Below are 14,958 nucleotides of genomic sequence, written 5' to 3' on the forward strand. Positions count from 1 at the left end.
CATATCGTTGCCAGTACGTGTGAGTGAAGAAGCGAATTAAATATTGTGCTCTGCGCTAATGGCATAAGTGAATGGCATTTCATTACTTGTGATGTCATATGCAGAAACGTAAAAAGTGAAATTGTACCATTTAAAGTAACTTATAAAAAATATGAAACTTTATCAATATATTTAAAAAATGGTCAGATCCAATGTTTTTAAGCATGCTCTTTCAAAAAAAAAAAAAAAACTTTTAAAAATTCGAAAACAACCCCATTGGGTACGAAATTACTTCGGGACCTAGGGGTTTGTATCTAAAAGCGTTTTTTTTTCTAATTTTCAAATTAATTATTTATTATTAACTTTTTAAGTTAAAATTTTATACAAATTAAGTATTACGAGGAAGAAATATTTCCCACATCCCTTAATGTTCTATGTCAATCGAAAGAGCTTTTTTGTATCCAAGATGAAGATTGTTACAATTCTCAGTTAATTAGAACTGGAAATATAAGAGTTTCTACTTTAGCGAAAGTTCTTAATACAATTTCGGAGCTAAAGAGCAAAATGTTACTGGAGACCATACATTTGAAAACATACATTAACGGAATTATAGTGCTATGCGTTTACCTAGAAACATACCGGGAGGTCATTTTGACCCCTGAGAATAAATCTGCATAGTTCTCTACATAATGTTGTACATTTGCAAAAATTAGTTAAAAATAAACATATTTAGAATAAATGCAGTTTATTCAAATTATGAAAAGATTTTAAGGATGTACATTGAAGTATTAAAAAAAAAAAAGAATTAAAAACCCTTAAAGTAACCAGCGCTGTTTCATTTGCATTTCAGAAACTAGCGACTAATGTTCTCTTTTTTGTACAAAAACATTATAAATGCTTCAAATTCTTGCAATGCTTATATTCTAAGAAACTTTTTTTAGGTTCTACTATTTCTCAACATCAGTAAATGTATTTGCGTTCCATTTTTTTTCTCAAAAGGGTCAAAACGACACCTACTACACTTTTGAGTGTAACCCTTTACTTTGGAAATAACAGGAAATATCCAACGTTGTTTAGCACAGTAAACAGATTACAGATCACACGTGTTTCGGGATTTCAAGGAATATATTATACATTATATTTATTATGATATTTAAGCTGTCTACTGTCCATTTTCTTTGCTTTTACTGGATGTCTTTACATCTAAAAGCTCACAGTTTTGAATTGAAAAAGGGGTTCCTTGAAACCCCAAAACACGTGTATTCTGCAATCTGTTTATAACATAAACAAACATTATAAACAACATTGATAAACAACGTTGGATATTTCCTGTTCCTCGGCAAAAAGGTATTTATTTAGAGCCTTTAGTTTGGGTTTAAAAAAAAAATAATATTCTTGAAAGCTTTATATTATTAAACAGCTCAATTGTTTAGGAAAAGTCAAGGAATGATTAATCTTTTTATAAAAATACAGAAGAGCAGTTAGCAAAAAAAGTTTGCTTAGGGTCAAAATGACCCCTCCTGAAATTCTAGTGTTAATTGTGCAATACTCCAGTTTCGTTATGCTCAAGAGTCCTTTAGCACAAATAGCTCTGAAATTTGGTATAAGTTAGCTCTACAGAGCACTCTTCGGAGCGTTTTTATTAAGGGGTCCCGAGACACAAAAATCGTCCAATTTTGCAATTCGTTTTTATAATTTAAAAAATAATTCCGTTTTTTTTTTTTTTGCTAATAATGCCGTTTGAATCTTAAAGATATAATTATTTTTATTGCTTGCATTTAATTAATATTATTTTTTACTTTAAAATTTTAAACGCGTTTTTCTCCCTGTTTTTCCCCCGATTCTTAGCATTCAAACTCTTAAGAGTCCAGAACAGATAAAGATAAAGTAATGAAACTTGGAGCATATGTTATTTAAACAGTTTATTTGAATTCTTATTCAGAAAATTTAAAGAAAATGTTTACTTCAAAAAAAAAGTGATTTTCTGCAAAAATGTATCTTAGAATTATTCAAAAATTTCCTTCAAATATTTTTTATTTTTATTGACTTAATATTTTTTTTAATTGCCGAATAAAAATTAAAGCTTAGGTAATTGTGTTCACAGATTTATGAAAAAAAATTTCGAAATTGACCAAAAGTATTTTGACTTTCAACAATTAGAAGCGACCCCATTTAAAAAAAAATAAATTGAAATATTTTTTTTAAATATTTGTTACGATTTTGCTTATTTAATAGATGGTGATTTTCAAAACTTCAACAGAAAGCATTTCAAAACTCTAAACTGTTTAATAAATTTTTCCTCAAAATGTGTCCAGGCCCCCCTTAAACGTTTTTTTTATACGTATTTTCATCTAGATTTTCTGAGCCATTTACTTGAATAATATTTTCTGCGGGAGGGAGAGCATAATTCTCATTTGTCTTCCAATCGTAACGCGTAGTTTAATATGATTCTTCCTTACAGAAGATTTGAATAATCGCAAACCAAATAAGATTACGAAGCAACCGTAGGGTGTTGGTGTGGTTGGTGAGCATCAACGAGCAGAAGGCGGGGAACCCTCAGTCTAACACATAATTTGAGGCAAAACTGACGCAGGAGAGCTTTGGACGGGATCTTTGCATGAAACTTTGAAGTAAACGTTGCATATTTTCCCTTGATGACTTTGGGAGGGTTTTGAAAAGGTTTTGAACATTAGTTTAGGGTAAGTGAACCGCAACAAACAGTCGTAAGTTTGGATGTAAGTAATAATAATTTTAGACGGGTACAACTGATGTTGCTGTGACCCATAAGTAAGGTGCAACCATCTGGTGTTATCAGAGTGAATTTTATGAGCCAGTTGGTATTTACAAGGCAGTGGTGGAAGGTTATGAACAGCCACGACGAGATCTGCTGGTCTTTTATATTCATTTGAATTTGATAAGGTTTATGATTAAAAACTTACTTTTGCACATTTTGAAGAGAAAAAGGAAATTCTGTCAAATTACTCATCCTTTCCTCATCCTATCTGTTACTGGGGTATCATCAGAATTGTCGCTGTCTGTTACTGGGGGGGAGGGAGGGAGTCAGAGTTTTTTTTTTTTTTTTTTGAAATTGAGCAAATAAAAATAGAATTAACTAATTCAGAGGATCCAGAAGAAGCCAAACCTTAGATGAGATGTAGTTGCATGACATAAAAATAGTTTTAAAAGTCTAAATACATTAAAAGGCTGAGAAAATTGAGTTAACAGGAGAGCGATGTCTTAAGCATGTCTGTAACTGGGTCTGTTACCCTAATGCCTATTTTTAATGTTTGACAAATAGTTTTAAAAATTGTAAAAACTATGGAACTAAAATTTAATTTAAAAACTTTTTTTGAACGTGCGAACTTTGAAAAAAAAATCGCAATCGCATTAGTTATATCTATTTTTTGTAAAAATCAAATTGACTGATAATCAAAATATTAAACCTATAATCCTTTACTTGCTTGTTTCATAATTTACTTAGTTATGAATATAGATTAATTATTTCACATAACTTTAAACATTTTTATACATGTCGAGGAATTTTTACATTTGTATGTTGAAAATAAAGGACTGGCGTTTTCCCCTTCTGGACCAGAATAAATATTTTTTCAAATGTTCTCAAGCTAAACTAACAAAATTTATTTCATCCGCTGTAAGTTGAATATTAATTCCATTTCTGCGTACGAAAGCAGAAAAAACGCATAAACCACTCAATTTGAATGAGACCCTTGAGTATAAACTATCTTCCACTTAAAAATTTTCTCAATAAAGAGATGAGAATTTCTTTAAGCTCTTCCATATCTTCTACATTACGCCGAAGAACTGCTATAAAAATTTTAATATTTCTTGCGAAAGAGTCGTCCCGAAAGTTCACGAAGTAAACCTCTTACGTTTATTTATGTGCTTTCTATTCCAATATTTATTCATATCTTTATTCAGAGAACATTTTATTGCACGGTGGATGCCAAAAAATTCAATATGGTGACGTAGGAAATGTCAAACAATGCGTAAATATGAGGTTTCGCATCGCATAATCATTTCTGCACGCCAAGATATACAGAATATTCAAAATCATCCAAAAGTGTGTTGTTCTACAAGCTCATTAAAAATTCATCTTTTGATCATCATTTTTTGTAGTTTAGATTGTGAAAGAAATTTTGCTTTGTCAGATTTTCCCATTCTAATGAACTGGAGGATCATTTAACTAAAAAAAAAAAAAAAATCCGAAACGTTACTGAGTATTTCCGTGTAACAACGGCATTCAATAATTTCCTGGAAAAATCAAATATCATTGCCAACATATTTCTTGAATAGCTACCAGTTGTACGAATGCAAACTTTTCACTGTTGTGAAAAATATTTTTAGCACCCGGTTCAGTTCGGTTACGGCCCGTTCAGACTGATTATGCTCCCAAAGTCGCTAACACAGATCTGAAAAAGCTAGCATCCCTGAATACCAATGTGTGAGGAATAGGTCCCAGGTTCAATTCTAGCCGGTCGAAGGCCTTTTGTGTTCACTGATGATGACTACGGCGCGTTAAATAAACTTGTAGTCACAAAATCCTCCAAGTTCCCCTTTTAATCAATACCTCCGATGGTGGTGGATCAGAGGTGGCTCGGCTCCTATACAGGATTTAAAAAAAAAAAAAAAATCAGAGCTATCTTCAGGGGCTCAATCCAACCAGTTAAACCACGTGCATTGGTCGGTACGGGGGGGGGGCTATAGTGTAGTATAGGGGAAAACAGGAAATTACTCATCAACAATTCGATGTGAGCTGAATAAAGCGTCTCAACAATCTCTTGATGTCCTCATTCATCAAAGCAACGATTTCACATTTGGAGCACCTGAGAGCTTCTAGTACCGACCTGAAGCATTGCGACTGTGTACGAGACGGAAATCTTTGTTGTGTGGAATAATGTTCAAAAGGTAATCTTGGATACACATCGCCACGAATAATTGACGGCAAAACAGAAGAAAATATTTGATTCCATTTCCCATTTGTTTCACAAACGTCATTATGCAACAAACACTCTTCGGATTAAACTTAATTCCCGCTTTATATTCCTACTCATATGCAAACATATGTTCGGTTGATGATTGGAAAAGCTGTCGCATTTTCTTTCCGTTGCCAAAACGGGAACTGCAAATATTGTCACATACATTTAATTTCAGAAATTCTAAATTAACTGAAGGAGAGAATAAATTACTGAAGGTTTAAAATGTTCAAATATTTGTATAAATTAATTAATTAAACGTACAAATGTCTGATAAATTAATACATCACTCAGAATTAGAATTAAAATATCATGAGTAGCTTAAGTCAGTCGATCTAATCAACACATTGATGCATTTAAAATTCGTTCGCTCGTATTTAGAGATATAAAATAAAGGGATTTCTAAAGCACGTTTTGATTTTTCAGTGTTCATTTTTCTGATATCAAACTAAGTTGACAACGCTGTATAAAGCTAATTGCACAATTCAACAACTTTGAATTCCCTGCTACTTTTGAATGCTTAGTTAAATCTCTCGTCCTTCACATTTCTACATTGTAAGATTCTTTGCAACATGACTTATAGAAATTTTGTGCAGCAATGGGACTGAAAATGGGAGTAGGGAAAACTATTTGGTTCAGAGTTCCAATATTTTTATTAAAAAAATCTGTGTTACTTCAAATTTCTCGCATGCTTCAAACTTACCCTAGTGACATGATAACTGTGAACCAGGTTAATTAGAATTTTTGGCTAATTACTCTTACTTCATTTCTGATAACTATACATTATTTTGCCAGTTTTTTAGTTTTGTGGTAAAAGACAGGCCCGTCATTTAGGGGGACTGGGCGGGGGGGGGGGGGGGGCTCCATTCCCTCCCCCCTGACTTTTCGATATCAATGTGTTTACATGTAAGTGGGTGTGGATTTTGCTGTTTTTTGGTGTAATTTACATTAAGTACATACTTTTTGCCCTTCCCTCCACCCCCCCTGGAAAAATTCGAAATGACTGTCGTGGCAAAAGATGCAATGATGGCATTAAAATATTAGTGGTGCGGTTAAAAACAGACATTCTACATGAAATTCACCCCACAATAGTATACATTTAATATTAGATTACAAGAACAGTTGTAACTAATCAATTTTCTGTTATTTGCACTGCAGTTTCAGGCATAATGAAGAGCAAATTTATGTTGGAGTTATTTATTTACAACATCTCCAAGTGATCCATTCACAAAATTTGGCATCTTCTTTAACCCTTTAAGAACCAGACTGCTATTTATGTCAAGTTTTGCGAAAATTGGGTTGGTAGATTTTGTGTAAATGGGGCAACTTCCCTGTAGGGCAATGGGGAGGCTGCTCTCTTTACTAGATTTATAAACTTTTTCGTAATGCTTCATTTGTTTATTTTTTCTTCCAGGAGAACATGGGCTGTGATGTAAGAAAGAGTGACATCACAGCTGTCACTCTGCCGCAGAAGTTCCTGTTGATACCAAGAAGCCATTCACTCCGAGTGAAGTGTAAACGGGGCTGAAGTTCCTCCAAGAATGCTGCACAGTCGGATCAGGCGCAGCCTATAGCACAATACAGGCCCCAGCACTTTATCATCTCGACCAATGCCGGCGAGGAAAGGTCTGTTAGCTCCCCAGAATACGTTCTTGGACACCATCGCCACCCGGTTCGATGGAACGCGTGAGTTTCTATCTTTATTTGTTGTTCGTCATACATAAAAGTTAAAATCTGAAGAAAAAATATATATTTACATTTGTAGAAGATGATATGGAAGTATATGGGTGATTTTCAAAACGATTGACAGTTTGCTGTCCTGACTTTTTCTGTTGAATTAAATGTTGATAAAATTATTCTTTTCTCATTGCATAAACATGTAGTGAGGCATTGAAGGCTTTTTTATTTTTGTACAATAAAGAAGGAAGTAATATTTGTTACTTAAACACAGCTTAAATGGATTTTACCGAACTGCTCAACTAACATTTTAAAATTTCTACGCAGTTTGTGTCCTGAAGTGGGTGTTACTTTGAACAGGTAACTTTCATGAGAATGGAGTAACACTCATGATAAAAGAGACCCAAATAATGAGTAGATTCATAGTTATATTGTATCATCTTTAACTCATACCTTTATCATGGAAATACATTTTTTCACACATATATATACATATATGTATAATAAATTCACATTTTTAAAAAATTGAAGATTGAGCACTGACATAAGGCTAATGCTTGCAAAAATGAAATTTGTGTGCGTTGTTTAGGGAAAACTCTAATTCTTAAGATATGGTATTCAAATTACTACATATTTTAGAGGAATTACTGCCAAACTCTACACTAAATTGTTTTATGAATCTATCTTTAATGAGGTTACTATAGCTAAAATTCATCATTTGTATTCATAAACTTTTTCTTTAATCTTTAAAAATTGTTTTCAGTATTGACATTTTTTAGCTATTCATGGTAATTGCAATAAAACATTTAATGTTTAATTTAAAATGTTTTTATCGTTAACTTTACTCTTTATTTATTGAACAAAGTAACACTCATGAGAAAAGTTTAAATACTTAACATTTCTGAAATAAATAAATATTTATACCATTTCGACTTATTACTGAGTATTTAAGATAGTTTAATCACGATTTGTTAGATTATTTATTTTTAGAAAAGAAATTACAGAATATTTTACAAAGGTAACACACATGAGAAAAACGGTGACTTGCTATCAAGATGTTTTTGCAATTTCTAAAATCTAAGCAAATTAGCTCGCAAATAATCACTTAATTAGAAAGCTATGAATTGTAAGGAATTTATCTTTAGGAAAGTGTGCTTTAATGTTTATAACAACAAAAAGTTTCAAAGTCTGTCGAACCTATAATGATACAATGCATTTGAAAATCACTCTATACAAGATCAAGCTATCAAAATTCTGATAAATTAGTACATGTGTCGAAAATTTAGCAATCACGAATACCGAAGTTTAGGTGTAATCAGCACACCGAACTATTTAATATGAGTCTATAAAGAAAATATTTAATAAAGGGACTATTAAAGCACGCTTTGTGATTTACCAACTAATATATAACCTGGTAAATTGTCAGTGAAACGTAATAATGATCGATGTTCTAGCAGAAACCATTGAAGCAATACCGGCTGTAAAAAACTGAAGGGACTGAATTTACTAATTATATTTTACAATTTTTGTTAGATCAATAGAACCATTTTCCACTGTCCAAATTGAAAGTAGTTACTTTTACGTGGGATTTCTTAGGAAGTAAAATATCTCACAGGTATGGGCTGCAATGAAATTTGCCGTGCAATGCTGCCTAGTTAGCTTTACCCCAACTATATTGAAAAGAATGTTTCATTTTCAAGCAGGTTTTAACATATTCAAACGCTTGACTATCAAGGGAAAAATTTCAATAAAACAAAATGCTCTATTTATCGGGGAATTACTTAATTATTCATGTTATGGGTCATTCCATAGAAATTTCAACCTCAACATCAGAATTTTCTTTTTCCACAAAGCCTTAATTGTGACCTATCATTTCATTCAGCATACTTTCTAGTACATAAATGCAGCAACAGTTTGCAAAAATTTTATTCGGTGTTTTTCTCCTGGCTCTAAAACGTGCGAGGTTGTAGAAAAGGCTTAGCATGTGCAAAAAACATGCGTCTACGTTTTCTTGTGTAATGTTTATTCTAAATGATTAGATGTTGGCCCAATAAAATTGATTGTACTTTTTACCAACTGAAAATATTTACGTTACGTTAGTCACGAAAATGTACTATTTTCTGCTTAAAAACTAAACCAGATGATTGAACCAAACAGCACTTTTTATTTTCTTACATCTGTTTCATATCTACTTAAAAAGTGCAAAATATTTATTTCAGTATCAGTAGATATAAAATAATTAGTGTGACTAACACAACAGTTTGCATGTAACTAACGTAACATTTTAAAAATGACTGCTAATATTTAAAACTTATTTAATTTAATGTACATTTTCATGAACAATTTTGAATATTTAGGCATTCTACATTGATTAAAAATATAAAGGGTGAAAAATATTAGTAAAATTACATTGTATAAACCTTCTGTTTACTTAGAAAAATACTTTTTTAAATGTCTCTATAAAGATACTTCCAATTTAAAGAATTATTTAAAAAGGAAAAAAAGTGAGTAAAGCAAAATGAGTACACTGCTGAATGTGCATTCAACACAAGAATCTAAGTTTAGGAAATAAGATAATAGAAATACAGTCTTAACAAAGAAGAACGTCTCTATTTTTTAGAAAATACATCTCCACCTATTATTAAAATAAAGTTATGGCTGCTCGTTGGAAAACGTTTGAAGATGTTACATGATACAGTGACAATAAGCGCTGCTGCCATATATTTCAGAAAATGCAAGAATGATCATTTATAAATTCAAACATTTGCGGTGATATCTGGAATTAAAATGCATTCTGCAAAAATGTTCGAATATTTTTTTATCAATATTTTATTTTAATTCAAAAGCATGCACAACACTATTCGTTTGATAAATCAGTAAACCTTAAAAAATAATATGCCATTGAAAAGTCCTACGGAGTTTCTTATAAAGATAACTAGTATATCGGCAGAATACTAGAATTCGATGAAACAATCAATTTGCATAAAGTTAATTTTTTAAAAGAGAGATATTTAGGATTTAATTAGCCCAAGAATGATGTTATTCAGTTTGTAAAAGCAGTTTTTTTTATTTGTTTATTTTTTCGCACATTCAAATTGAGTTAAATTGAACTGAATCCTTAGATTCAATTTCTTACACTAATATAGAAAAAAGTAAAGAAAGAACTATAATGCAACACAAAGAAGTTTCCTAAAAAGTGTAAAAGTAATTTAAGAGCAAGAAATTAATTATAAAAAGTTTTTTATATGTATTCATTGCTTGTTATTCGATGGTTACGTTAGTCACACAGTTTTTCGTAAAAGTACCATTAAGGGCCAAAAAAGATTCATCTGTAACAAATCTGTAGTACATTTTTAAAAATAGATTGTTTACCTCTTACAAATATATCGGCCAATTTTAAATGGCTGCGTAAGTTTCAGAAAAATTTGCCTCGTAACATAAGCAGTGTTTCTCAGGGTTGCAAAAATGTTACGTTAGTCACGATGCCTTTTTTGGTGAAAAAACACCTGCCAGCGCTTATTTTGCTTCAAATTCTTGATAGAAATGAAAAATAGTCACCTTGTACATTTTAAATCTGCATATTAAACCGAGACTCAATTTATTTTTACTCCCGGGGAAGTAAAAAGAGTTTGAAAATCAGCTGCGAATGTTACGTTAGTCACTATGGAATGATCCTTATGTAAACTAAAAAATTGGCATTTAGGAATTGCACTATTAGTTCAGTTACAACTAAAAAAACCAAAAATATTTGAAAATGTGTAAAGGTTTTTATTATTTATTTATTTTTATTTTTGTTTACTTTATTTATTATTTTTTTATTATTGTTTTGTTTTCTCTACACTGTAAAAAAAAATTCGGAAACGTTTCTGAGTATATCGTGCAGCTGCGGTTCATGAAATTTTCAAAAACGCTTCTGAGTATTTCGGAATTCTCTTTCTGTAATGTCCGGAAACGTGTCTGAGTATTTCGGAATCCTCTTTCTGTAATGTCCAGAAACGTGTCTGAGTATTTCGGAATCCTCTTTCCATAATTTTCAGAAATGTTTCTGAGTATTTTGGAATCCTTTTTCTGTAATTTTCAGAAACGTTTCTGAGTATTTCGGAATCCTCTTTCCGTAATTTCCAGAAATGTTTCTGAGTATTCTGTGCAGCTGTGGTTCATGAAAGTTTCGAAAACGTTTCCGAGTATTTCGGAATTCTCCAAACAATTTTCAAAAACTTTTCTGAGAATTTCGGAATCCTTTTTCCGTGATTTTTTCTAAAAAATAATTCTTTACTATAGTATTGCATGCCATATCAGTTCCAATTCTTTCATATCTAAGAGCAATGAAACAAGCAGTTTTATAATCATTCATGTATTTTTTTTTTTTTTACTGAATTTCTAATGACAAATAGCATGGTTAACAGCATAACATATGCACAGTTATAAATTTTTGAAAATTTATGAAAGAATATAGTAGTTTCATTCCCAATCACAAAATCGTCGGGGAATTGGAGGGGGGGGGTACCTTCTGAAAAGTGGGGATTGTTTGTTAAACAATCTTAAACTTCAGTTTTTCTTTCAATATTTTCAAGACAAAATTATAAACATATTGTACTTTTAATGCAGAACTTAAAAACATATCTTGTATCAAACTTGATAGCTTTTATTTTCGGATAAAATTTGACAAAACTTACCTACCCTTCGCGTTCCGAAATTCGTTCACGTCAAGTCAATTTCTTTGACGAACAAAAAGTACCGAAAAGTACCAACAGAGAAACTGATGAATTTAAATATGACACCAAAGTCCCCCTGCTGGAACCATTCGGGTTTATTCTTCTGTTCTTGCCCTTTTCCAGTTTATCACAAATATAGATACGTAATCAAAATAGGTTACTGATTTTATTTTTAGAGTGTGCGCAAAATGCATTATATATTTTATTTATTAAGGGGTCTAAGGACCCTTAACCTTCAAAATTTTCGACTTTCTGGAAAAAATATATGTTATGCATATTTTAATTCTAAACAATTTGATACCTTATTTACTACATTTCGCCAAAAACTTTTCAAGTTATTGTAAAAATGCGTAAACTTTCACCATAGAGATTTATGTTAACAGCTGCGGTTTAAGCCTCTTTTTCTCAGGTGCCGGATTCTTCGGTTTTCGCGTTTTGCGCGCATAATATCTCAGAAAGTTTCTTATATATTTCTGTTAAACTTTTCATACTTGTTTGTCTGGTTTATATTTATGACCTGAACCTAAATTTGTTTATTTTTTTTTTCAAATTATGCATTTATTTTTTGAAATTTTACAAGTCATAATCAAAAATTTCCAAAATTTTGGGAAAAAATATATATATTTTTTTAATATTACCTTTCATTTTTAGTTAAAATTTAGGTTCAGATCATAAATATATACCAGACAAATATGTATAAAAAGTTTTACGGAAATATATGAGAAACTTTCTGAGATATCATGCGCGCAAAACGAGAAAACCGAAGAAACCGGTACTTGAGAAAAAGAGGCTTAAACAGCTGCTATTAACATAAATCTCTATGGGGAAAGTTTACGCATTTTTACGATAACTTGAAAAGTTTTTCGCGTATGGTAAAAAATAAGGTATCAAATTGTTCAGAATCAAGTTATGCGTAACATATATTTTTTCCAGAAAGTCGAAAATTTTTAAGGTTAAGGGTCCTTAGACCCCTTAAAACATTGAACTCTATTACATGATTATTCCATTTCATATATACGAGAGTCCCCCCCCCCCCCACACCATAAGAGTGATGGTGCACCCATAAAATGATATAAAGCGCCCCCCCCCCTAAAAAAAGCAACCCCTTGAAAATGTCAATGGCACAGTCTGCGTGGGGAACGCCCCTCGTCTTCTCCCCATATGTGCATTGCATATTAATAACATAGTATTTAAAAAATGATCACTTTTAAAACGATGACATGAAATAATATTACTTTTTATTTCGGCATGTAAATGCAGCTGTTCCATTTTTGCCACTTACTCATTCCTCCTGACTGTCCTACATTAAACTAGTATATCCACGAAGGAAATGTTATTTTCGGAACAACTAATGTCAAGGAAATTTTTTATTGTTAACCACATTCAACAAAATGAATAAGCAGATGAATTAATTGCATAACTGTGTTCTTACTAATAGATAACATGGTCATTTTCTAATGGTATAAATATTTTTAAATGAATGAATAAATTATAATAAAAAAGATAAATAATACTGGCACATTTTTTGTGAAGCATATTACAATACTAGAAAATATTTGCATTACCATATTTTTAATGAATTAAACAATTGATTTTTTTTCTTTTTGAACCAAAATGTATGTACTTCCAAGTATTTCGAAATAACTTTTCTGTGACTGCTTCTCAAATATAAATCTTATTTCTTTTGCGTAATTAATCAGTTTCAGTTGGTTACAACAAATAGTACACCGCGCACATAGGTATGTAGGATAACTTTAAATTAATTCAATAAACCCAAAAACAGTTACAATTGGAGCCTCATCAAATGCAAATCAACAAAAATATAAATGTATATAACAACATGTTTTAAAATATTCATTAATACTTACAAGTGAACATGAGCGGAAGAAAATCTAAGTACCTCCATTACAACTGAATAAGTAATCCAAAGGGTTTCGTTTCATGAAGTATAAACACGGGTGTTGAAACTATTCACGCTTGAACACACAATATATATCTAATTATGGTCGCACTGGAAATTGAAAAGAAGCAAATGTTTATTAAATAACTTAATAGCTGCGTACATCGTCTAAAAAATCAAGGGCAGTCCGAAATGCAAAGGCGTAAAATTAGTTTCGACACATTTTACTACTCTCTAGACATGAAATAACAAGCAATCCAATGCTAAACATTTGCTGACTGCAGCAACCATAGATAAGAAAAAAATAAATTCTCGTTATTTCCGACTCATTGGCGCCCGGGTTGGAAGGATGAAATACGCTTCGAAGCGTTGCGTCATCACTTCCGCTTCTAGATTTCTTGAAATAACATAAAACTTTCTGAATAATGAGGAGTTCGCTATTGGATGAAGGATTCCTACTATTTCGGAAACGTTTCCGATATATCCAGAAACGTTTCCGAAATTTGTTACAGTGTAGCGTTAGCTACAAAACTTCTAAAGATCAATATTGGTTGGGCATGATTTCATGTAACCATTTAAATTTAAAATAATTGTTTGCCGATTTCATCCAATCTCAGGACCTTTTGTGGAATAATGGTTTTTGTCAAGCTCAAGGTGTGTAAAATCACATTTTTTATTTTTAAATGAGGCTAATTTACATTATTGTTATATTCAGCAAACGTTAACGTGTGCTTTGACTTCTCTAGCTACTTTTTTTTAATATTTAACTAGCCGCCTGCGGCGACCAGCTGGTCCGCCTTTTTACGCCATTCGATTTTTTGCGCCAGAGTTGCCGCTTTCGGCGGCTGCTTAGACAATTTAGCGACACTATTAATCAATGTTTTTCTCTTTTTTCTCAATATTAACATTCGCTTTTTTACACCGATGTTGCCGTTGTTCGTGGCGGAATCAATCAATCTATATCTATCTATATAGTTAGTAGTTTGAATAAAATATTTTATAGATCTATCTCCAGTTCCGTCGTTTGGAATATTTTTAAGGGAGGGGGAGACACAAACGACGTACTCTTCATGCAAATTTTGTCGAAAAATGACAAAAAGCACTTCCACTTTTATATGAAAGCATTGTTTTTTCAAAGTCATGGTGTATGTTGGGGGGGGGGGGGGCACTGACACCCCGTTGAAATTCCTTAAATGACGGGCATGCCTCTTTCTTGCTGTCCATCTACTATATCGACCTCTATATTTGTCTATCTATCAATCTATACGATCTGTGCATATCTACCTCCTGACAGTACAATCTTTTTTTATTTATATAAGTATTAATTCGAAAGCAAAAACATTTTTTGTCCACTCAACCTCTATCTATCTCTGTATCTACCTAACCTAACCGTCAATTCGTAACAGAAACGAAGATCATGCAAAAAATTATTTATTTAATCAAAATAGCCCGCAAAAAAAAAAAAAAAAAAAAAAGGCTCTATGTTCCCCCGTAGTGTTTAAAAAGTAGCTCTTGCAAAAAAAAAGGTGAATAGAAGGCAAGCGATTTCAGTTGGATAACGTGATGAGGTAAGCTCGGAACTCAGCCGGCAAGCGAACAGCTCGCGTTGTGTTCTGCCATTAAAAATATTGTAAAAAAAAAAAAAAAAAATTGCGTATTTTTAAAAACTATTTTCCTCTGAAGGGGGCAGAAT

General features: G+C 31.8%; 1 protein-coding gene across 1 annotated transcript in view; it reads left to right on the top strand.

Moving 5' to 3' along the window:
• Positions 1-6,567: 6,567 nt before the first annotated feature.
• The window catches only part of LOC129216514 (potassium voltage-gated channel subfamily H member 8-like), a 105,328-nt gene continuing 96,937 nt past the window's right edge, over positions 6,568-14,958 (top strand). Inside the window, exon 1 of the mRNA XM_054850729.1 lies at positions 6,568-6,659. Within this exon, the coding sequence (XP_054706704.1) occupies positions 6,584-6,659 (76 nt within the window). The 5' untranslated portion in view covers positions 6,568-6,583. The remainder of the gene's footprint in view (positions 6,660-14,958) is intronic.

The sequence above is a fragment of the Uloborus diversus genome, chromosome 2 (assembly GCF_026930045.1).
Source record: "Uloborus diversus isolate 005 chromosome 2, Udiv.v.3.1, whole genome shotgun sequence".
NCBI lineage: Eukaryota > Metazoa > Arthropoda > Arachnida > Araneae > Uloboridae > Uloborus > Uloborus diversus.